At 59.5% G+C, this 23,371-nt stretch overlaps 4 protein-coding genes across 4 annotated transcripts; 2 read left to right on the plus strand and 2 right to left on the minus strand.

Moving 5' to 3' along the window:
- Positions 1 to 254: 254 nt before the first annotated feature.
- Positions 255 to 2,033, minus strand: MSRB1 (methionine sulfoxide reductase B1). Its single transcript, XM_086622458.1, has 4 exons — positions 1,979 to 2,033; positions 1,305 to 1,447; positions 1,068 to 1,182; positions 255 to 450 (listed from the first exon to the last, which is right to left on the minus strand). Exons 1-4 carry the CDS (start codon positions 2,031 to 2,033, stop codon positions 419 to 421), a joined length of 345 nt encoding a protein of 114 aa, XP_086478584.1. The 3' UTR covers positions 255 to 418.
- Positions 2,034 to 6,573: 4,540 nt separating this feature from the next.
- LOC104377253 (testis-expressed protein 2-like) lies at positions 6,574 to 11,613 on the plus strand. Its single transcript, XM_086622367.1, has 11 exons — positions 6,574 to 7,476; positions 7,637 to 7,837; positions 7,920 to 8,223; positions 8,504 to 8,721; positions 8,947 to 9,093; positions 9,203 to 9,302; positions 9,425 to 9,557; positions 9,673 to 9,810; positions 10,059 to 10,271; positions 10,612 to 10,732; positions 11,488 to 11,613. The coding sequence occupies exons 1-11, from the start codon at positions 6,574 to 6,576 to the stop codon at positions 11,611 to 11,613; spliced, it is 2,604 nt and encodes an 867-aa protein (XP_086478493.1).
- Positions 11,614 to 12,627: 1,014 nt separating this feature from the next.
- On the minus strand, positions 12,628 to 21,649 carry RPL3L (ribosomal protein L3 like). Its single transcript, XM_086622497.1, has 10 exons — positions 21,605 to 21,649; positions 20,005 to 20,197; positions 19,197 to 19,365; positions 18,209 to 18,344; positions 16,904 to 17,090; positions 16,192 to 16,352; positions 15,796 to 15,897; positions 15,053 to 15,148; positions 14,218 to 14,337; positions 12,628 to 12,742 (listed from the first exon to the last, which is right to left on the minus strand). Exons 1-10 carry the CDS (start codon positions 21,647 to 21,649, stop codon positions 12,686 to 12,688), a joined length of 1,266 nt encoding a protein of 421 aa, XP_086478623.1. The 3' UTR covers positions 12,628 to 12,685.
- NDUFB10 (NADH:ubiquinone oxidoreductase subunit B10) lies at positions 21,632 to 23,108 on the plus strand. The gene is made up of 4 exons (XM_086622321.1): positions 21,632 to 21,830; positions 22,104 to 22,242; positions 22,613 to 22,752; positions 22,891 to 23,108. Exons 1-4 carry the CDS (start codon positions 21,683 to 21,685, stop codon positions 22,989 to 22,991), a joined length of 528 nt encoding a protein of 175 aa, XP_086478447.1. The 5' UTR covers positions 21,632 to 21,682; the 3' UTR covers positions 22,992 to 23,108.
- The last annotated feature ends 263 nt before the right edge of the window (positions 23,109 to 23,371 follow it).

The raw sequence follows: 23,371 nt of genomic DNA on the forward strand, positions 1-23,371 counted from the left end.
CGGACCGCAGGCACGCGCGCCGCTCTCACGGGCAGAGGTGGAAGGACCGAGTAGCAGAGGATGGCTCCGAGATGAGGATGCTGGGGAGAACCGACGGTCGGGGAGGGGGGAAGGGTGGGTAAAACGAAGAGCTGTAGCCTGTGCGTCACCCCAACCGGTGTGAAACACCCTCAGGAGCAGGTCATACAACCCGCCACCCAGCAAGCACAGAGCTTCAGCAACCCCATTCTCCCCTCCCCTGCCCCCTGCTCCTCCCAGCACCCCGAATCGGAGCAGCCTGGAGAGGGAACCGGCTCAGGGAAACCAGGAGCTTCTTTGGGGTTTCTCTTGCTCCTGGTGCCCCCTCGGCCAGTCGGTGCACCCCAAGGTGTGAACGCAGGGTCAGCCCAAGAGCAGCGTGCCAAGTAGAGCAGTTCGCTTACTTCTCCTTCGGGTCCTTGTCTGCTTTGCCTAAAAGAGGGAGAGGAAAAATCAGGGCTCGTGTTTCTCGCTCCAGAACTGCCAACCCCTTTATATGGTTGTTTTGCTACACGCAGCTAACATCTCACAGCCGTCGCAGCCCGACAAGCGGGACAGCAAGTCGTGGCCAGGGTGCTGCCCTGAGCGTGGCCTCCCAAAGCCTTTTTCTGCCTCGGGGGGAGCAACCAGCACGATACCCACGACAGCACCAAGCCCTGCCCTTCCCCACCTGAATTACCCGAGGAGTGAACCAGCAAACTCTCCCAGCCCCGTTGATGCCACCGCCGGAGCTCCCTGCCCTCATTTTCCACCACCAGCAGAAAACCCCCAATGTTCAGCCACCCCTCGGACACGCGGGGACCTGCGGCCACATCCAGGAGCTCCAGCACATGCCACGTTTCACCGTGGGTGGTCAGGGAGCCCTCGCCAAGCCACCAGCTGAGCAGAATGATGCACGTGAGATTTATTTAGGACGCAAGCGGCCCCTTGGCTTATCCGAACGGCCAGCTACACCCCGCCGAAAGCAGCACACGGCGTGGCGTGGCTAACAGCAGCTTCCCAAAAAATAACTACGTGGGCTGAAACAGCTGCCGAGCCGCAGCCTTTACCTTTTGGGATGAATTTCAGCGAGCTGCTGAATATTCAGAAGCGGGACTGGCCCCTCTTCGGCCCGTCGTTGAGGAATTCGTGGCCGAGCCCGTTGCCACACTTACCACAAGACACCTAGAAATAAGGAGAGGGTTTGACGGCAAGCGGTCTTTCCCAGCAGTCGGGCTCATGAAAAAAAGCCCGTGGATTTGGGTTTTTTTTTTTTTGCTACTTCCCAAGGGTTTCAGAATCGGCACCTTTAGAGCCCCCGGCCGGTCCTTGCGCTTGGACACGCTGTCCTCGTGGATGGTCTCGGTGAAGGCTGGCCACGGCGACGAGTGCTCGTACTTGGCACGGCTGGAGAACAGCTCATAGCCACACTTGGCACAGACATAGGTGCCTGGGGAGGGCGGCAGGAGAGGGGTCAGTGCCGGGGGTCAGAGTGAGGGGGGCAGCGGTGGGGACACGTCACAGGGCCACACGGGACACCCGCCCGCACTGGACTTTGCCCGCGTGGGCCAGTGCCAGCTGCTGGCGGGCTGTGGGGCAGGACCCACATCTGCCATAGGGGCTCCTGTACAGCCCAGCCCCGCAGGACAGGATCCCTCGAAGGGGCTCTGTAGGGATCCCCTTCCCCCCCAAAACCCGTCTTTCTAGGCAGGATCTCTCCCTCCCCATCGGGGGGATGCCCCAACAAAGACCCCAGGAAAGGGACGCCCAGCCCGGTCCCCACCGGTGGAGGATGCCCGACAGGAAGGACATCCACAACCCCCCCACCCTCCCAAGACACACTCACCGCAGGGAATTCAGCCTTTCCGGGGGACACCCCCTGCCCGTCCCACGGCGGGGATCCCCCAGACCCCACCCTGACCCCACCGGGACCCCATGGAGAGCCCCCCCCCCCCCCCCCCGAGCCCCCGGCCCCGCTCACCCGGCTGGAAATGGTCCTTGAACACCTCGCCCCCGACGAACGAGCAGAAGGACATGGCTGCGCCCGCCGCCCCGGCCCGGTTCCGCTCGCCCCGGCCCCGCCCCCGCCCCGCCCCCGCCGCGGCCCCGCCCCGCGGCCGGCAGGGGGCGCTGCGGGCCGGCGGTACCGGGGGGGTCCCGGTACCGGAGGGGGGAAGGGGGGGGGGGGGCCGCTCCGCCCCGCCCCGCGCACATCGCCCTTCCCCACCGTGGGAAATGTCGGGCCGGGCCCCGCAGCCCCCGCGGAGGCCGCCCGGGTGAGGGGGGGGGGCGGTGGGGGAAGCCCCGCCGTGCCGCGGGGATGCGCGGGGGGGCGCGGGGCGGGGCGGAGCTGAGCGGGGCGGAGCGGGGACCCGGCACGGTCCTGCGGATGCTCCGGCACCGCCGGCTGGAGCGGGGCGAGCTCCAGTCTGGAACCGGTCCCCCACACCTGACACTGGGACCGGGACGGACCCTCCGCCTCCAGCACCGGCACCTACTCTGCTGCACCGGCACCGGCACCCCCACGGGGACCGACCCTCCTCTCCCCGCAGCCGCATCACTCCTTGCATCCCGGCACCAGGACTGGCCAGCCCCCTTCAGCACCGGCATCGGCACCGGCTCTTCTTCCCCGGCACAGGGTCCGGTCCTTCCCCGCCACCGGGACTGACCCTCCTCCTTTCCCCCCGCTCCCCGGCACCGCTTCTCCCTCGGCACTGGGACCAGTCCGTCTCCCCGGCGCCACAGGGACTGCTCCTCCTTCTCCAGCACCAGGACCGACCCTCCCCCGTCTCACCGGGACCTCCCATCTGGCCCAGGTACCGGTGCTGCGGGAGCGGGGAACCCGCGGGGAGGGGGCCGGGACAGCCTCAGCCCCCCCAGCAGCAGCGCTGCCCGGAGCGGGCGATGGAGCTCGGGCAGCTCTTGGGGCGAACGGGGGGCTCCCCCGCCACGCGCACCCCGGGATCCCAGCAGACGGGGGCCGCCCATCCCACCACCCCAGGAGAGCATAGCCAGGAGTCGCCCGTGGGGACCCCCCCCCCGCGGAGGGCAGCGCGGGGAGAGGATGCGGTTCCTTGGTGCGGTGTGGGGGGCTCCTGGGGGAGGTGGCAGCAGCCCGGCATGCGGCAAGGTAAGGGCTTTGAAGGTGAACTGCAGGGAGCCGCTCCTTGGCAGGCTCCAGGAGGGAGTGAGCTGAATGCGGCTCCCTTTTCCTTCTGAAAAACCAGGCACCACAAGTCTCTTTTTCTCTAGTTTTAGCTAATGACCCTTGGACGAGTCCTCATCCAGTGGCTCTCTCAGAAATTGCACCTTCCTTGGGGCATGAACAAAAATGCCAGCATCCTTCGGACAGGAGCCAGGGATTGTCCCGAGGAGCTGGCCCTGCTGCCAGAGCCCTGCGGCCCGCGGCAGAGCCCTTGGATGGGTCCCTGCTCCCTAGTGCCGATGGACGCGTCCATCAGCCAGGAGCTCACCCCGGGGCTGCGCCCAGCGTGGAAACCCCTGCGTGGGGCCAGCGCTGGCCGCGCTAGTGCCCGCTGGATGCTGCCGCTTCGAATTAGGTCAGGCTTTCATCTCGGGCAGGCTGAGCTCCCCGCTCCAGCCCCGGGGATTGATGATTCGTGGCAGGTGCCCGGGCAGGAGGAGGAAGGGGCTCTCGCTGCAGCACCGTGGGGCTGCGGGGAGCCGAGGACGCGCCGTGTCACTGCACGGCGAACGGGTGACGTGCTGTTTTGAAAGCACCTCCCTTAATGATCCACCGAGATCAGACGAGTGGGGTGTCAGGAAAGGCTCCCAAAAGACTCAAGGGCCGTGTACACCTTCAGGGTGCAGGTTTGCAGTCAGTGGAAGGACCCATGGCAGACACTGGGACCCTGTGTCTTGGCAGCATCATCTACCTGGATGTCTGCAGCTAATAATTCAGAAGGTGAAGCTGTGCCTGTGCTAATGAAATAGATGGGAGAACTGGCTGGGTCCTGCCCCAGGGCTGTGTCCTGGTGAAACCAGGGCTCAGAGCTCTCCCGTGAGCTGCAAGGGTCATGCCACGGGGGATGCGAAGGTCTTGGGAAGACAGGCAGAGGATGGGGATGGCTGAGACATGAGGGCGAAGCAAAGTCCATAGCGGAGGCAGGGCTGAGCTCAAGCCCTGGGACAGCCCATGGTGGTGGGGAGGGTTTGGGAGGGGGTCACTGGGGGATCAGACTGGGTGCTGGGGCTGGGCACTGAGGCTGGCTTGCTCTGAGCATCCCAGCAGGCACAGCCGTCCTGGAGCCGTTCATGCGGTGCTGGAGCCTTCCCAGCTCCTCGCTCCCCCAGCAGTGTGGAATCTGCTCCGGTATCCACCAGCAAACCTCCTGAGAAGAAGCGATGTGATGTGGGAGCAGGAGCAGATGACAGAGCTGGGATCCCTGGGATCTCTAGGGACGTGGAGCTGGGATCCCGTGCTGCCCTGCCCATTGCCCGAGGTTATGTCTGGAAGTGGCAACGAGACTTTCCTCAAAGCCCCGCGCTCCTTAATCACAGGATAACGCAGAGCTCTCCAGTTACAGCGCTAATAACCACAGCAATTTGGTTTCTGTAGTGGTATATTGTGGAGATAATTAGATGAGGGATTTCCAGCTCATTTGGTTAGGTGCTGAAAACCTTCTCTGTGCCCGGGCAGAGGCGTCTGTGCCACCGTCCCTGCCAGCAGTGCCAGCCCTCCGCCCCCGCCACCAGCACCGCAAATTAGCTGGAGAGAGCTGCTGGGGCTGGGCTCAATATTTGCTCTCCGAAGCCCGAGCCAGCAGCAAAGCCATCACTGGGGCTGCTCCATGTGGACCCTCCGGCTCGGGGTGCTGGTGGTCCAGCCATGGCACCCAGCGGGGTCCATCCCCGGTGTGCCCCTCCCTCCCAGGCACCCATGCACCCCAAAGGTGGCTGCGTTTCGGCGGCGTATGTATAGCCCCCGCTGTACTTGACGTCTCCGCCAGATGAAAACTCCCATACAAACCCGGGCTATTATTATCTCCGTCTTCCACTGTGCTAATGGTCTCTCAGGAAACAGTCATCTTTTTTTTTTTTTTTTTTTTTTTTAGCTTTTAAAACCCACGGATACCGGAGCGCTGGTAACGAGAAGCCAGGCACGGCGGAGCGGAGCACCGAGCCCTTGCCAAGCGCAGCCGAGTCGGCATCCCCCTAACCCAGGTGGCCGGGTAGGACCAGCCAAGGACCAGCCCCGGGGCTTTCTGGTAGGTATGGCCAAGGGTTGGGGAGGGCAATGAGCAGCACTGGGGATACTGGGGATGGCTGTGGCACTGGGTCCCAGCTGCCCCCCACCTGCCGTGCTTGGGTGGGAGGTGTACAGGGCCCCGCGGCATCGGGGAAGAGGTCCCTTCTCAGGGCCAGCTCTGCCACTCATTTTTTTCTGCTCACTCCCTGTTTTGGTGCTTTCTGTGGTGCTCTGGACTTCCTTCTGCTGGGGGGTGCCAGTGGTGCCGGCAGTGCCAGCAGCCCTGCCCGCGGGCTGGATGGCACCAGCCCCACAGCCAGGTTTTCTGCGGGGTGCTGGGAATCACTGGGGCAATCAGCCACAGATGATTCGGGGTTAACAAGTGGCTCCCGTAAATCAGAAGCAAAGGAAAAGCCTTGAAGCGTGAGATTACATAAACGGCGCTGGAGGCAGCCGCGGCACGGCCTGGAATGAATTCATGGCAGCGAAGTGCTTTGAAGAGCCAGGGTGATGCGGATGCCCGGTGTAAGGCAGCCCGAGGGGCAGCACCCACTGGCGGCAGTATCCCCACTTCCCGGGGCTGTATCCCCGCTCCTCCTCCATGGATGCTGTGAGGGGAAGGGGGCAGTGGTGGAGCTCAAGCACCCCACGAACCCGCAGGGTGCTGCCTCAGCCCCGCCATGGCCCTGCAGAACCCATCCTGCAGCCTCCATCCTCCCTCCCAAAATCATGCCCGGGGCACGGCTGGGGAGCGGGGCCAGCCCTGTTGCTTTGGCAGGAGTTCAGCGATGGAGGGATCACGGTGGCTGCTGGGGACGGGACGATGCTTTGCCATCGGGGCTACAGAAATCTTCTGTGTTAGGAAAACTTTTGTGCCCCTCCAGTAAAACCAGAGAGTACCGACCCCCTCCTTCCAGAGCATCCTCACGCTGAACTGGGGCCGCAGCTCGGGCTCGCTTCATTTCAGGTTCATGAAACCTGAAACACCATTAAGCACTGGGACCAACGTAATGTCCCGTTGCTAATTGCCCGGCTGAGGTTTATCCTCGTTGTACATGGGGTTCCCCACACGCTGCCACTGAGCTCATCTCACCACTGTGCCCTCTCCATCCCATCCTGGCCAGGAAGCACAGGAACAGCCAAGAGCATCCCATCCGCTGGCAGCCCCGTGGCCCCAAGGGCACCCTGAGATAGGGATCACCCCGCTCACGGTGACGGGGTCCCCGGGGGCACCCTGCTCCTGCTCGGCGGCTCATGGTGATGCTGATGGGGAAGGCAGGAGCAGGGCAGGGACACGCCATGCCTCAGGGTGGCACGAAGCTGAGCTGTTTCCTCCTGTTCCCTCGGCAGCACCGGCGCCGTGGGCGATGCGAGCGATGGCAGACCAGGCGGCGGTGGCAGCAGATGCCTCTCCAACCATGGCACCGTCCCCAGGCTCACCTCCACGCGGGGACACCGACGGGCTAACGCTCCATCCCACCGGCACCAGGGAGGATGGCAGCAGCTGGGACGGCTGCGGGCTCGTTTTCACCGGGGATGGGGACACGAAGCCTCCCCTCTCACCCCAGCCCGGGGGGATGCTCCTGGCTGACCTCCCACGGGGCCCCCAGCCCCGGCTGAGCCCAGCCAAGTCCCGCACGGCCCCGTCCTCCCCCAGTGTCTCCCCATCCGAGACCCGCGCCGCCCTGCTCCGGCTGCGGGAGGCCCGGCTGGAGGACACCAGGAGGCGGCTGTCGGAGGCGGTGCAGGAGCCCCTCAGCCGGCTCAGCCGGCTCATGGCCGAGGAGAGCGGCCCCGCGCCCCGGGCGAAGGCGGGTGCCGGGGGGCAGGAGGTGGGGGGCAGCCCTGGGCAGGCAGGGGGCCGTGGCACCGGGGGCCGCCGAGCACAGGACTGGAGCCCCTGGGAGCCCACCCTGAACTGCCGCTACGAGATCTGCTCCTACGGGGATGTGATCCAGGTGGTGGAGGTGGCGCAGCGGGATGCCGAACCCCCGCTGCCACCCGCCGAGGAGCCGCTGCCGGCACAGCCGGGGGGCACGGTGCCAGGCAGAGCCCTCGCCTCCATCGCCCTCCTCGCCTACGGCTACTTCGTCCTGCCGCTGCCACCCTACGCCGCCGGCCTCTGCCTGGGACTCATCTGCGGGCTGGTGCTGGGCTTCGTCGCCATCCTCCTCCTCGTGCTGAAGTCTCCACCGCCGGCACGGGGACTGCGGGGCCACCTGCACCACGAGCTGCTGCTGAGGGAGCCTCAGGAAACCCACCGCCTCCAGGTAGGCGAGGGGTGGTCCAGGATGGGATGCTGGGCAGCAGCTGGAGGGGAGCCCGGGGTTCAGGGTGCAGCACCGAGGGGGTGCCATGCCTGCAGCGGGTGCAGGCTGTCACCCCGTTCGGCACAGCGGGAAGCAGTCAGCTCCCTCTCCCCCCACCCAGGGCTGGATGAACCAGCTGCATGTCTATGATCCTGAGCTTTTCCACCCCTCGCTCACACACTCGGTGCTTGCCACGCTGGATGGGGCCACCCTCAAGCTCTCCTACCCCAAGAGCAACATCCCGCGCCGAGCCACCTTCGAGGAGGAAATCCTTGACGTAGCCTTCGTCAGCCACCGCTGCTACGACCTGACCGACGCCAAGGTGACCCCGCCAAAGACCCTCTGGTGGGGACCCCTGACAGCCTACGCCTGGCACAGCCTCACCGCTGCTCTTGGTGTTGCAGGTCTTCCTCTGCCCCCCCAGCCTGGCCCGAAAGCGGACATGGAACAAGAAATACCCCATCTGCATCCTCCTCCCTGACCGGGCGGTCGTGGAGTGCAGGAGCAGCGAGGAGCACGACGCAGAACTGCAGAGGGATGAAGGCACGAAGAAGGCACCGGTGCCAGGGCAGGATGTCCCAGGGGACTGCAGGGAGAGGTGCCTGTACCTCTTTGGGCGGACGGGGAGGGAGAAGGAGGAGTGGTACCAGCACCTCGTGCGAGCCTCCCGCGGGACACCCGGCAGCAGCCGTGGCGAAGCCAGAGCAGGTGAGATGTGGCCACTGTGGCTTCTGCTCTGCGCCGGGACTGATCCAGGGCGGGAGCTGCGCGTGTGCCGGGAGGACAAGCCCTTGGTAGGCAGCAGTGAGCGTGGGGGGAGATGGAGGAGCCCAGAGCCAAGAGCATTTGCAGCAGCAGGGAGAGCCCAGAGGACGCCCCTCGCCAGCACGGGGTGGGTGGCATGTCACTGGCATGTCACTGGCATCACGGCCAGGCAGCACGTCACCTCTCATGCCATCCTGACCCGTTCATGTCCCCGTGTCCCCAGGCATGGGACCAGCTCCCCAGAGCAGCGGCAGTAGCAGTGGAGGGAGCGCTGAGGACATCCCCTCCGCTGTCCCACCCAAGGACCTGGCCGGAAGCATCCGACAGAAGATTTTCCTGGATTATGGCACCTACATGGCCCGATTCGTGCCGGCACAGGCGGAGGGCAGCCCAGAGCGGAGTCCCTCTCACAGCACACTGGGCAGCCCCATGCCCACAAAGGTGAGTGGGACAAATCCAGCACTGGGAGTGGGACACGAGTGCTAAGTGGAGGCTGAGGGACCCTGGGTGCAGCCACTTCCAGTCCTGTGGTTCATTTCTACTCCCTCCTGCACCGTGGTTTGAGCAGCCAAGTTGTGGTGCAGGGGAGCAGCTCCCCAGCCAGCGGGTCCCACTGCTCATGGGGCCACCTCGCTCTAGGGGCTCGTGGCTTCTGTCCCTCCGCAGCCCAGCGAGGACGCGGCCAGGCGCAGCGAGGTGTGCGTGGCCTGGATGAACGCGCTGGTGGGGCGCATCTTCTGGGACTTCCTCCGGGAGCGATACTGGGCTGAGCAGGTGTCCAGCAAGATCCAGAAGAAGTTGAGCAAGATCAAGGTGAGAGGCAGGGGCATCACAGCACCCACAGGAGCTCCATGCCGTCCCCGAGGCCCCACAGCGGGTGCCAGGCTGTGGTGACTGTCCCCATGTGGTTTCCCTCCGTCAGCTCCCATATTTCATGAACGAGCTGACGCTGACGGAGCTGGACATGGGCACATCCATCCCCTCGGTCCTCAGCGCCTCCAACCCCACCATCAATGACCGAGGTAAGAGCCCCACAGAGAGGCCGGGACCCCAGGGCTGGCTCCACAGCAACTGTTGTGGAGGTGCCAGCCCGGTCCCCAAAGCAGATGCTCACAGAGGCTCGCCTTGTCCCTCTCCCTGGCAGGGCTCTGGGTGGACATGGAGGTCACTTACAGCGGCTCGTTGCAGATGACGCTCGAGACGAAGATGAACCTCTGCAAGCTGGGGAAGGAGAGCGCTGCAGAGGAGAGCAGTCCAGCAGAGGCAGGTGGAGAGGGGTAAGGAGACCATGCACAGCTGGGTTTCATCCTCCTCCTCCTTCTCCTCCTCCCCAAGCAAGGTGAGAGGGTGCTGGCCCCAGGACACCCTCATGATCCTCCCCGGGGCTCACAGGGCCAGGCCACGGCTGATCCTGCTGGCAGACAGCGACGCAGAGTCATCCAGCGCCGGCTCCTCCGATGAGGAAGACATGGCCACTGCAGAGCCCACGGGAGTCCTGGGGGAGCGGGTCCCACTGCCTGGCACCGAGGGGTAAGGGGCTGTTCAGGGACCACGCCGTGGGGTGGATGGGGAGATGCTGGGGGAGGCACGGCACTGTGCTGGCACAGGGGCCAGTTTCCCTGGGAAGGCACACACAGGCACCCTGGCATGTCATGGCAGCCCTTCACGGGGGACCCGTGTCCCCGTGGGGTGCTCACGGCAGATGGCTGGGGGATGCCAAAACCCAGCGTGGCTCCCAGTCTCACCCCACTGCTGAGCTGTGCCTCCCCTCGCTTCAGCCACGGCAGCAGCAACAGCACGAGCCGGAAGATCCTGCGCTTTGTGGATAAGATCGCCAAGTCTAAGTACTTCCAGAAGGCCACTGAAAACGAGTTCATCAAAAAGAAGATCGAGGAGGTTTCCAACACGCCGCTGCTGCTGACGGTGGAGGTGCAGGAGCTGGCAGGCACCTTGGCCGTGAACATCCCCCCGCCACCAACGGACCGTGTCTGGTACCAGCTCTCCTTCCTCCCATGTGGGGATCCACGGGCATCCTCCCTCCAGCTCCCCTTGCCTCCTGCAGCTCGGCCAAGGAGCCAGCTCTGGGGCTTCGGGTCCATCTGGGGTGCCAGCAAGCCAGGGCTGTTCTCCCAAAGGGACTCACAGACCTCAGGCTCATTTCTCCTGGTCTCCACCCAGGCCAAGACAGGATCTGGGGACCCAGAGCTCCCACTGCAACCCAGCCACCTCCTCGCAGGAGGCAGGTCCCTAAAACCCAGCAGTGGGGGCCACATGGGCTGTGCCACACATTCAGGACGTGATGCTTTCTGCCTCTTTCCTTTCTCCTCGCAGGTACAGCTTCCGAGTCCCACCCCAGCTGGAGCTGAAGGTGCGCCCGAAGCTGGGCGAGCGGGAGGTGACGTTCCTCCATGTCACCGAATGGATCGAGAAGAAGCTACAGCACGAGTTTCAGGTGTCTGGTCGGTTAAAGGGCTCAGCAAACCCTGCTGAAGCATGGGCATTGCTGCCATCAGGGATAATGGCACCTCAGTTTGGGCCAGGGTTATTGCTACAAAAAAGCAACATCTGATCTGGTCTGTCCAGCTTTGGACAGTGAAGAAACATGACCGTAACCAGCTTCGAGTGCTGGTGCTCTGAGCACTAGAGTGCTTGAGGAAAAGCAATTTCCTCCCAGTATGTGCAGCCCTGCCCCAAGCAGGGGGGATTAGGAATGTCAGCAAGTCCCAGGCAGACACCCCCCAGAAGCACTGAATTCATCATCCACTCTGGTTTTGGGATGGTTTGGGAGATTTACCATCACGAGGTACCCACTGGTTTGTTTTCAGTCTCTCATCTTCGAGATCTCTGGTCAAAGAGCAGAAATGTGGCCACAGACATTTAGGTACCCAAATGCCCCCTGATTGCTGCCCATTTGAATGGCTTCAACATGCTGCTCCCAGCCCTTTGCCATGACCACCCTTGAAGCCATACAGGTGGGCAGGGCAAAGAAAAACTGCTCCTGCTTGTCCCCATCCAGAGCTGGTAATCCTTTAGGGCCAGGCACGGTCAGCTGCAGACGAGGGGACAGGAGCACGGGACCTTCTGTTCACAGCCCCGGTCTCTGACCCGAGTGCAGCTCCTGCCAAGGCCATTTCCCAGCAGACGTGTCGCCAGGCAGGTAGTGGTATTCAAAACCACTTACTTGTTATTCTGGATTCCTCTTTTCAGAAGGTTTTGGTGATGCCAAACATGGATGATCTCATCATTCCTATCATGCGTTCTGGCCTGGATCCTCAGCCACCCACTGGAGGACTGCCCAGGGATCTACCAGCCAAGGGGGAGATGAGGCTCTGAAGCGCAGCCCCACGAGCCGGGCAGAGACACTGCACAGAGCTCAGGGACCTCGCTGGGACACGGAGACAGCCAGGGCCTGGCCACTGACTGCATCCAGGGCTACGCCATGGGGTCTGAGCTTCTCGGTTCATCTCATCCTCAGCACTTTTGTAGATGAGCCTCCTTCTTAAACACTGCAAGCACACGTTCAGAGCAGAACCAGAGGGCAAGGGGTTTGCTGGAGACCCAAGAACTTCATGTACCTCCTACCAGGTTCCCAGGACTCCTGGTCAAGGGAGCAGCTCTGGACCAGCGGAGGGCTGGGCTTTCCACTGTCTGGTTCCCAAAGAGGGTGCAGGACGCCCAGACCGGTTCTGCACTGAAGGAGTTGTGATCACCGCTGATCCAAGACATCACAGCTCCAAGACGCATCACACCCTCCCCGTAGGCAGCTGGACTGCAAGGAAAAGATGGGTGAGAAATGAGTCCAAAGTCTGAATAAATCCATCACTGCCCAGTCTTACCTAGCAGCCATCTTATTGTACACAAGTTCCCGTATTCGCTGAGGATGCCGGCCGGGAGCCTGGGTCTTTGTGCACACAGAAGTCCGTGGGTCATGTTTTCAGCTCAGCAAAAGGGGTGCCTGGGGGGGCGGGTGTGAGAGGCTGCAAGGGGAGAGACGGCCAGGGAGACTGCATGGAGGCAGGTAATGGGGAGGCCCTGTATTCCCAGTGGAAACTGGGGCACAAGTGCCAGTACATGCTCTGCTCTCCTCTGGAAGAGAGAAGGGGAGTCTTCACCGTGGTTTGGGTGAATGCCAGCAGTGGGAAAAAAATCCCTAGGCAAAGGAAGAGGGAGGATCCAAGAACAGAGTGGACACTTGGCTGTCCCAGTTAGCCCCTGTCCGTATGGACCAGTCCCAAGTCTTACTTGTCCCATCCCCAGCTGCTGAGGAACCGTGAGGACACCCTGCTGCCCACAGGCAGCACTGAACACAGGCAAGACCCACTCCAGAAGGAAGACAGGCAGCAGGCACAGCTTGAAGCCTTTTTATTGAAGGTGCCCAGTCGGGTAGCCTTGCATATCCAGGTCCTTACAGCTCTTCCTGCGCTCCTGGCTTCCCTTTCACCAAGTGTTTCTTCTGAGGGCCCTGGAAGAGAGCAGAGAGGAGAGCTCTCAGTGTTAGTGGCAGACAAACCTGGCCCACAAGGCAAGCAAAACTGCAGCTCTGGCCCCTTTCTGCTGTGCAAGGCTGCTCCCAGTCTCTGCTCCCCAGCTGGGAGCTCTGTGCTGCCATTCACCAGCTGTCCCTGGGGCCTCTCCAGCTCTGCAGGAACCAGGAGCAGAACATCATTGCTCTTGCACAAAGGGTTTGCTTCTCTGGACAGCACAAAAGCAGTTGGAGAGTGGCAATGAGTGACCCGCTCCGTGCCAGGTGGGCTGGGCTGCAGCCAGGGGATGTGGAGGGCAGCAGTAGTTGTGCTGATGAACGCTACCAGGGGCTCACCATGGTGGAGCAGCTGCTGAGCTGCTGTACAAGCTCTGGAGGAGGCAAGGCCTCCCGCAGCCAAAGGCACAGATTGTCATCGGCCAACTCGACAGAGCCTGAGGGGTTTCCACCAGCTAAGAAATGGGGTTGTCCCGGACCAAGTGTGTGCTGTGGGAGCAGACAGCAAGAATTACTTACGTGCCTCTACTTCCAGGCAAATGCCAAGTTTTACCACAGCATACATGGGGGGAAGCTCTCACCCCACAGCACAAAATGGCCAAGAAAACATCTGCAACCAGGTAAAACCATCTCCCGTCACTAAGGTCCGTGTCGCTGCTACTCAGGACATGCAGCGACAGCACGAGCGGAGCACGAAGAAGCTCCTAACGCTGAGAAAGGAGAACAGCTTAACCTGGAAAGCGCTCTGCAAAGGCACCGCACCACCAAGCCCTGCCCAGGGCTAAGGGGGCTTAGCCAGTTTCCCGTGGGATTTCTCACTGGCAGGCCAGTCCAGCCACGGTTTACGTCTGCGCGGTATCCAGGCAGTTGTTCCTTTCATCCCTCAGTCTCACATTCAGACTTATGCACCAGCCTGGTGTAGGCTGCAAAACTATTCAAGAAACTCTGCTTGGTTTGGATTTTTTTTTTTGTTCCCTAGATTTAAGAAAAATATACTGCTTGGCCTTTTTGGAAGCTTCCTGACAAAAGAATCACAAATTTGTGTCTGAATTTGACCCAACCTTTTCCTCTTAAGAACATTAAAGTTGTAAATCATTCCAAACAAATCAAAGAAGTGCACAATTGCCAGTGAAAGGGACCATATGTCCAAGGCAGCACCTGCCAAGTTAACTGCCTGTTTAAAACATCCCATGGTGAATGGAAACTGGTTGGCCATATGGTATATTATTTGTTAGTTGGGTTGTCTTGGATCACTCACACGGCCATCATGTCCTTCCTTAGCACGATATCTGCCATGTGAATTGAATTCCTGCCTGTCTTTTATGCAAGAGGGTCCCGATCACTCCTTTGGCTGTTGTCACGTGGAGAAGCAGATGCTTGGTCAGGGTCAATCAGTCGCTTTAGCCCCAGCTAGGAGCACGGCCCGGGAGCTGGAGCCGGCGCAGAGCGTAACTCACCATGAAAGCCCGCTTCTCCTGAGCTGTCTGGAAGCGGCCGTGGCCAAACTTGGAAGTCGTATCGATGAATTTGAGTTCAATGGCTTCCAGAGCCCGGCGGCTTGTATGCACCAGAAGGGACTGGAAAAGAGGAGTCACAATGCATCAGGCTCATCTTTACAGAAAATCTGGATATCTGCTCTGATGGAAGCAGGGTTGAAACATCCTAGGTGCATCCACTAGGCAAGTATCTCCATGAAAATCTGCCTTCTTGGAGAAACACCCTGGTGCTCAGGTGGCAGGTGATGCCTTGGATTGCAGAGCAGCTCTGAAATGAGCCTGCTCTTCACTTAGCATTTCGTTTCCTCCCAACCTGCTTACGGGCAAGGTTTCCATTTCTGGGCCCTGTATCACAGCCCTCAAAGGCTTTCCACTTCTGTACATCCAACTGCACGCTGCCACAAACCGTCCAGCTGCGAACGGTCTCACTGAGCACCATTCTCATGTGCCACATGCCCTCTGCAACCCCTGAAACTACCTTAATATTACAGTTGAAAGCTGTCACAAAAACTGTCCTCTTGGAATGTCATGTAACAACTTGCTTATCCAAGATTTACTGTCATCTGAGGTATGTAATTTTTGAGTAAATCCTTTCATCTGAGACTTTCTTCTCCTGGCATCCAGTAGCTCATACATTTCTTGCCAGTGGGATGTCTACCTGATTATCTGCAACACAGCATCAAGGATCCGACCAGTGTCCCTACCCAACGTTCGGAGGCAGTGGCATTCTCCACGTTGTCAATCTGTTTGTGGAGAGCTACAGCCCGTCCCTCCCCAGCACCCGCTGCTCTCTCACCTTACGGAGGGTGAGCACACGCTTCTTTGTGCCCACGACACAGCCCTTCAGCATCAGGAAGTCGTTGTTCACCTCCCCATAGTGAGGAAAGCCACCCTGTGGGGAGAGGCAGAAAGAAGGTTGGCAAGCAAGGGAGCTGGATGGGAGCAGACATGTGTCCACGGGTGGCTTTTTGTAGGGAAGGAGAAGGCAGTGACTGATGGTCCTTCTGGCTAACAACACTCTGCATCCTTCCAGTTGCCTGCTCAGGACCACCAGAGCGTGTCAGCTGCACTGACTGCATGGTCCCAGCTAAGCAGCACCCTCTAAGAGCTGGGAAACCAGCAACCATGCTTCCTTGCCTGGAGAATGTGGGAGAACAGAGAGCAGGGCTGGCTAGACTCCCGAGTTAACAGATTTAATAAGCAGAAGTGAATTTTTAAACCAAGTAACAAACATTTCTCTGTTAAGTATCAGATTTTTAATGTCATTTATGCTTCTTTTTCTTTTTAAACAAAGTTCTCAGTTTCTACCCAAGTTATCAGCTGAAAGTTACATTTTTGGGTCTAACAAAGGGCCTAAAAAAACATCTCATGTAGATGGTTTTCCATGTCCAAAACATGGAAAGGAATCACTGCATTTCTTTCAGTGAATTTCCTTCAAATCATTTCCTATGCAGCTGTCTCCAGCCAAGGAATTACTTCCCTGGCTCGGATTCCTGTAGCCAGGGCCAGTCACAGCCCTGTTACCCCCTCAGCCCTTACCAGAGGTGTAATGGTCTTCTCCGTGACATCGTAGTGTGTTGAGGCATTGTTCTTCACCACTTTGCCATCTTCCACATGGATCCCATGGCCAATGCGGTAAATCTAGGAACAGAAATTGAGACAGCGACTCTCCCACCCCTTCAGTGAGGGATGTCACAGGGACGATGTGGTTTTTATTAAGATGTGCCCCCTGCGATGTGTCCCTTGAGCAGGGAACAAGGGAACAGGGAACAACAGGGAAAGGCATGGAGAACAACAGCACTGCAGATCCCTAGGGAAACGTCTGAGAAGCTGGGGGGAACAGAGGCCACCATACAAAGGAGGACGGTGACAGCACAGGAGGAAGACAGGCAGGAAGGGGCAGTGGTGCTCTGGGGGAACCTGTCTGGGCCATACCTTCTTGTTGAGCTCCGTGCGGTGGTGGTAGCCCTTCTGGCCAGCCCGAGCAATGGAGTAGCCAACCCGGGCTGGGTGCCAGGCTCCGATGCAGGCAACTTTGCGCAAGCCTTTGTGTGTCTTCCTGGGGAGCTTCTTGGTGTGCCAACGGCTTGTCACCCCTGGAAGTGTGACCAGACAGGGCGGTGAGAACACCGAGGAGATTCAGGGCTGATGTCTGAGTGCTGGGGAGGGGAGAGTCTCGTCATTCTTCTGCAGTTCTCAGAAGACACCGTGTTGGAAGGAGACCAAGAGCTGTCACCGCCGCAGAGGCCAGAGCGCAGAACTGTTCTCACTTCCCATGGATCTGATGAGACTGCGATACGTTCCTGCTGAGCGCATCTACACACGCACAGAAACACCCACACGTCTGCACACGTGGGGTTTGTGAGAGGTGCCATGGCTTTCCGTGCTCACAGTGCCTCTGAGCCTCCTGGCAGGACTCCGGGCACGGCGGACAACACGGCCTTTTCTGAGATTAAGGAAACCAAGCTCTGCTACAATGGAACTGCATGTCGTGGTTGAGGTCCAGAGGCTTTTTGCTACTCCCTCTGAAATAAGTTGGTGAGTTCTCAGCATGGCTAATGCTCCCCTCCCCCAACACTACCTTCTGGGCAGGGCCATATGAGATGGACAGAACCAAGCCCCTGGCAAGGGTCTCCCTGCTCTGTACCTTTCATCCCATGCCCCTTGGTCACGCCAATGACATCGATCATCTCGTTCTGGCTGAAGACGCTGTGCACAGAGACCTGCTTCTCCAGCCTCTCACGGACCCAGTCAACCTTGTCAGCCACCGTCCCGCCGTTCAGCTGGATCTCCATCACATGAGCCTTCTTCTGCCGCAGGGGGAGCAGCTTCATCTGCATTACACAGTGCATTAGGGCAAAACGTCGCTCTTCACCTCCCAGGCATGAACATGAGGGCAGGGCCACATCACTTGCCACTTGCGAGGGGCACAGGGGGTAAGCAGAGCCAGCTCTTCACCACCCCTCTCTACCACACTGCCAACCCCCTTCATAACAGCCAGTGACCTGGGTCAGAATGCCTTGGACCCAACTCCTTGTCCCTAAGCCCAACCACCCCATCTCCCAGTGCTCCTGTTCCAGGCAGGAGCTGATGCACACTCTCTCTCCAGGGAGGACAGGAGCAGACCAGCCTCATCCTACCCCAAGAGTTAAGCACAGTAGTAATAGCCAGGGAAAATACCCCAGAGGAGCCCATCACCAGAGCACCACCTGAGGCTGAACACTGCGACCAGCCAGGATGCAGCTCCATGCTCCAAGCCAGAGTCAGCTCTCCTTTGGTTAATGCTCCACCTCTGCTTCCAGACTGAGCAGTTATTTCCAGCTCCCATCAAGAGGTGCTTCAGCTCCCTCCCAGTCTCAGCTCCCTGTGCAAAGCCTCTGCCAAATCGCCACAGCAGGACTTCGAGGGTCTATGCCAGCCACAAGTAAAGCCTTAAGCCAGCTTAGCTCTGCCCCAGACTCCAAAGCAGCCGTTAACTCCAGGGATCAGCATGAAAATAGGCCCTGTGTATCCAGCAATCCCATCTTGCAAAACTGTGCCTGCCCCTGGGTTATTTTTGCCCAAACATTTGACATCAGTTGCTAATTTGAGGTGATCATGGGGCCTAAGGTCCCTTGCTGACACAGGGCTCACCACCTGCTAAGGCTCTGCACAGTCTGCTCTCCTCCCCAGTGTGGACTCCCCAGTGAGCTGGAGCCGCAGCCCCCTCCAACAATCCCCCAGCAGGCAGATCTGCTGAGCCTGGCCCAAAGGGACAGGGTTGGTGTCAGGAGGCAGATGGAAAGGTCAGCCAGCACCTCCCATCGCCCGCACGCCCCGTCCTGCACCCTCTGACCAGAGTCTGTCTGCTCAGCCTCTTGTGACCCCACCAAGACACCCCCGTGATCCTGGCTCCCCTGCTGAGGAAGACCCTGAGCCCCCCTTGCCCACCCCCCGGGGCTGAGGCTCTGACCTGCGTGTGCATAATGACACGAATGACCTTGCAGTACTTTTTCATAGCTGCAAAATCCTTCTCCAGCTGCCTTTTGCCATCCTCATCCTGCCATTTTTTGCAGTACTTGGTGAACGCCTTCTTCTTGCTCTTGTGCCTACGACGAAAGTGTTAAACATAGAGCAGAGCTGAACGGTGACGTGCTTCTGCCCTTCCCTGTGCCCTGAGACAGCGCAGTGCCAGGGGACCGACCACCTTCAGGCACCTGAACCTCCCCTGCCTGTCGGGGCCGGACACGGGGCTTTGAGCTGGGAAGAGGAAAGTGAATAAGGAGCTGTGAAAAGGGCTGGTAATTCAAACCTTTTTGCATGAGGAATCCAGTTGTCTCCCACTGACTGGCTCGGTGCCATCAAAATACAAGCACAAAACCAGAGCTAAGCGGAGAAAAGAGAAAACAGCCTCCGACAGGGATCAGAGGCATGTGGTGGGTGGATCTCCATGGCACTTTTACAGGAGACACGATTCCTACAGTGATGAAATTCATGTTTCCATTTTCCTCTCCGCTGGTGAGGGACTGATGTTTGCAAGGGCCAGGGGTCACATTCTGCATCAATTTTTCCCCTGACAAATCTGGTTTCACTCCCATCATTTGGTGCCTCAGCTCAAGTATTCCCGTTTAATGGAGAGTAGATGGGCCCAACCTACACAAAGGCTGTGAAAACGAACCTGCAGCACACATTGCCATATGATATTGTGGAGAGAGCTGACTTGGTTAAACTATTCGAATAAATTTACATATGCATATGCTGATTCTCCACATCAAGCTGTTTGCAGTATCTCTGTGCATGACTAAATAAATAGAGGTTTCACTCCATCTCAGAGCCAGCTGCCAGTAGCTGAGCTGTTTGCAATGGCTGGGCATCATGGAGAGCCTGTGGGGAAGACCAGGGACCTTCCCCAGAGCCTGTGGGGAAGACCAAGGACCCTCCCCAGCCACAAAGACACTCACCAGTTCTTGTAGAAGCGCCGTCTGCACTCATCGCTGATGTGCTCAGCAAAAACAGTCTTGAAATTCCTCAAGCCCTTCGGTGTTTCTATGTACCCCACGACCCCCACCACCACCATTGGGGGAGTCTCAATGATGGTCACGGCCTCCACCTCCTCCCTTTTGGAGACCTCTGCAAGACAGCAAAGGGAAACGGTGCTCAGTGTTGTCTGGGATCTCATTCCCTGGACCCATTCATGGCCCGTGCCATGATAGCAAGCAAGCAAAGTGCTGGGGGAAGGTCACACTCTGCTCTCACAGCCACCCTCAGCCCTTCCAGCCTCCCGTGGCCACAAGCCCTGCTGCAGGACCACACAGGGTTTGATCCTCAGACACTGAACAGGTTGGGCCCTGTGGCCCAGCACACTTTAACCCATCTTCCCCAGGTTGGGAGAAGCAGTACACCAGATGGTTCTTGCCCTAGAGTTTGGCTCCAATCCTGTGGGAATCCTGAAGGGTAAGATCATAAACTTCCCCAGCAAGACGCCTGAAGCCCAGGATTTCTCAGGTAGTTACCCTGGAGGGTCCTTCTGCCAGCAGGATCCAACAAACCTCCATACCAGTATGGGGACTTCCAAAGAACCCCCAGACTCAGCTCCTGCTGGCTGTGAGGTGGCTTTTGGCCATCCAAGGTCTGGACAGCATTCCAGGAGATAGCCTAGAAGGTATGTGCTCCACCACCCATTCCCTGGAGCAGCCTTTCCCACCAACAAGCCTGTTCACTCGTTTCCCTGCTGGATGTGATTCCCTGCCTTCTGAAGCCAAGCCTTACTGAGCCCAGGCCTGTGCACCTCCCGCACAGTGTGTGTCATTCCAGCTTTGTAGCCCAGGAAAGCCGTCAGGTGGACCGGTTTACTGGGATCATCCTTAGGCCATGTCTTCACCTTCCCACGGTGACGGCGGCTTCTCTTGTGGGGGAGGAAGCCCAGGTGGCCATGCCTGGGAGCAGAGAACTTGCGGTGGGACTGTGGAGAAGAAGAAAAATGATCAGCTTCACTTTCAGGTCCCAGAAGATGCCAGGACCCAATGCACAACAGGAAATCTCCCCTTTAACATCAGGGAATGCTGGAGGGATTCTGGGCTCTTCCTCAATTCCAACACGAAAAAAAACCTCCTGACAGAAAGGGATTTTGTTCAAGCCTCCATCATGTGCATGGAAGAATTTATAAGTTTCTGGACAAATGATGCTGATTAAATAAAAAAACTCGAACATGATCTCCCTCCTTCTGCTTGAGGACTCTGAGGGAGAAATACGTTCTTTAATAGGTCTGCCTTTCTGTGAAGTTAATTATAACGACTTATATTCTGCAGCACCTAAAGGGCCTGCTCAGAATTCACGGGCTTCGTGTCACCAAGGCACATGGCACCAAACAAGCACAGCTAACGATGAGGAAAAACGGGAAAAAGATGCCCAAAGGAATCAGCAGCAAGAACACGCGCAGGTTAAATGTGCACCTTGAAAACCAAATTAGAAGAGCTAAATATATAAACCCCGATCTCAATGTCATGCTGAGCCTGGCAGAGAGAAGCAGCAGGGCTTTAGAGACACGGACGAGCTCTCGCACAACCGGCTTCACGGCAGGGGACGGGGCTCAGCCCGAGCAGAGCGGGGTTAGCCCCGCGTCCACCACCGCTCCCTCCTCACCACGGTCACTCCTGGCTCCCACTCGCACTTTCCACCTGGTTGCACTTTGCAGCGAGCTCATTTCCCAACCCAAGCGGAGCCGTGACGAGCTCGGCCCCGTTTCAGCTGCACTAGCGTTGCCGGTAGCCCCAAACAATCGCCGGGCAGCAGCGGGCAGAGCGTTACGAACCATGGGACGTCCTCAGCGCGGGTCGGCCGCGGAGAGAGGCTGCCAGCGCGTGCCTCCCAGTCTGACACCAGCCGGTTCTGGGGCCGGAGACACAAATTTAGCTGCGAGCTCCACGCCCTGCCGTGTCCCGTTCCGACTTGGCCAAACCGGCAGGTTGGCCGGAGCAGTCGCGGTGCCATAAAGGTCAACTGCTGGTGTCTCAGTTTACACTTCTCCCTCCTAAACGACTTGAACTTGAACGGCAGCGACTGGGATCGCTCCTTAACGGGGCGCGACGCAGCCCGGGAGCCCCATGGCGGGCACCGGGGCGCGGGCAGCCTGAACACCCCTCCATCAGCCCCGGCGAGAACGCCGCGGCGATTCTGACTGGGAAAGACATGGAGGCGACAGGAGTGGCGGTGCGGACGGGCTGTGCCGCTCCTCCAGGGGCCTCTGAGCGGCCCGCGGGGGCAGCGCCCGGCCGTGCCCGGTCCCCGGCACCGGGGGCGGGCGACACGGACTACAACTCCCGGCATGCACCGGGCCCCGCCGCGCATGCGCAGGGCGGCGCCCCCTGACCGCGGCGTCCCTCGCCGCCGGCGGGGCTGTGTGGAGCGCCGCCATCTTCTCGGCGCCGGGCCTTCAGCCGCCGCCAGCATGTCGAAGGACTCGGACTGGGAGGCGTACAAGGTGCCGCCGACCCGCACCCCCGTCTCCGACAGCACCGCGACGGTGCCCAACCCGGTCGCCTTCTTCCAGACCGTCTTTCACTATGCCGTCGACGCGCCCGTCACCTTCGTCCGAGGTACCGGAGGGCCGAGCGCCTCCGCGCTCCCGCTGCGGGAGTCCGGCCCCGGCGTGGCACAGGGGCGAGGGGACCGGGGCACCGAGACCGGCGGGGGCACGGAGCAAAGGCGCGGGGACACGGGCACCGGGCGGTGGGACACAGGGGGGCACAGACACGCAGAAGGGCACGCAGGGGCCCGGGGTCTGCTCGCTGCCCGCGGCGGGAGGGTGTCTGTCCGCGGCAGGGGTCTCACCACGGGGGTGGGGTCTGACCACAGTGGGGTCTCTGCAGAGTGGATCGAGCGCCAGCAAGCCAAGAACAAGTTCTACTATTACCACCAGAAGTTCCGCCGCGTGCCCGACGTGAGCGAGTGCCTGGAGGGTGACTACCTCTGCTTCTACGAGGCCGAAGCACAGTGGAGGAGGGACAGGTACCGTTGTCACCAGGCTGCTCCCCGCAGAAGGCCCGCTGCTCCGGTCAGTTAGCCCTGCGGACTGCAGCGGTTGGCTTCAACTCCCAGCGTTTTCGTGGACTTTGGGGTGTTGAGGCAGCACCTCCTGCCCACACTCTTACAGAACATTCTATGTTTGTAGTCCTGCTGTCTGCAGGATGCTTGACCTGAGCAGGGTGGTGGTAGGACATGTCCTCCTGCGCTGCCTGGTTCCTGCAGCACCGCTCCAGGACAAACCAGGATCCTGTAAAATCCCAGAGCTGAACTCACACAGGGTGTCATCACCCCTTTGTTCTCCGTTTCTGTCATCTCTTGGCTGTGGCTGTATTTGTCATTGTCTCTCCTGCAGGCTGGTTGATCAGGAAATTGTGGAGATAGTCCGGGAGAGGTTAGCAGCATGCAGGCAGAGGGAAGGACCCAACCACCTCCAGAACTGTGCCAAGGAGGTGGAGCAGCTGGCACAGGTCACCAAGGCCTTCCAGGACAGATGTGAGTACAACAGCCTCTGGCTGTGACAGCACATAGGGAAAGGGGGTCTTAAGCTATGTCCTAGACTTCACATGGAACAGGGGCTTATTTCTTTTTAGCTGCTGAGCAGCACCCGTCAGACATTTACTTTCTTTCTAGACGGTGACCTTGGTGTCCATGGAAACGCAAGGACATGCCTGATGAAGCAGAAGCACAGGATGATGGAAGAGAGGAAGGCACAAGCAAAGGCATCTCAGTAGAGAGGAATGGGCAGCACCTGACCGTGGCGCTTGTGTTGAATAGTGCATGTTGCATCTCTGAACTCTGATGCTGTTGACTTCTACAATAAACGCACAGCCCAGACATCTGCCATACAACCAGAGTCTAGACTCGTTCTTTGAGGAAATCTGCACACACTTACAGAATTTTCCTTTTTCAGCTCTGCACTCATCTTTGAATTCCAGCGATTGTTACCATCCTCTGAACTACAGTCAGTCAGCCCCTCAACTCCAGACACCCCTGACAGCCTTAACTGGGATTTCCCCTCTGGACCTCTCCCCCACCTCCACGAAGCAACAGAAACACAGCGTGCTGCTCTGCCCATCTGCCCAGCCCTGGCAGAAAACTCCCCTGGTTAGGG

This window comes from Tauraco erythrolophus, chromosome 17 (genome assembly GCF_009769465.1).
Source record: "Tauraco erythrolophus isolate bTauEry1 chromosome 17, bTauEry1.pri, whole genome shotgun sequence".
Classification (NCBI taxonomy): Eukaryota; Metazoa; Chordata; class Aves; order Musophagiformes; family Musophagidae; genus Tauraco; species Tauraco erythrolophus.

Bases quoted from the DNA above. Each gene is read 5' to 3' on its own strand.
- LOC104377253 (XM_086622367.1), top strand. From the start codon at position 6,574: ATGCGAGCGATGGCAGACCAGGCGGCGGTGGCAGCAGATGCCTCTCCA. The intron at 7,477-7,636 runs GTAGGCGAGGGG...CCCCCCACCCAG, and splicing joins AGGAAACCCACCGCCTCCAG to GGCTGGATGAACCAGCTGCA. The intron at 9,558-9,672 runs GTAAGGAGACCA...CGGGGCTCACAG, and splicing joins GCAGAGGCAGGTGGAGAGGG to GGCCAGGCCACGGCTGATCC.
- RPL3L (XM_086622497.1), bottom strand. From the start codon at position 21,649: ATGGCGGCGCTCCACACAGCCCCGCCGGCGGCGAGGGACGCCGCG. The intron at 18,345-19,196 runs GTGAGTGTCTTT...CTTTCGTCGTAG, and splicing joins CGGCGCTTCTACAAGAACTG to GCACAAGAGCAAGAAGAAGG. The intron at 15,149-15,795 runs GTAAGGGCTGAG...CTCTCCCCACAG, and splicing joins AGAAGACCATTACACCTCTG to GGTGGCTTTCCTCACTATGG.
- NDUFB10 (XM_086622321.1), top strand. From the start codon at position 21,683: ATGTCGAAGGACTCGGACTGGGAGGCGTACAAGGTGCCGCCGACCCGC. The intron at 21,831-22,103 runs GTACCGGAGGGC...GGGTCTCTGCAG, and splicing joins GCCCGTCACCTTCGTCCGAG to AGTGGATCGAGCGCCAGCAA. The intron at 22,243-22,612 runs GTACCGTTGTCA...TCTCTCCTGCAG, and splicing joins GCACAGTGGAGGAGGGACAG to GCTGGTTGATCAGGAAATTG.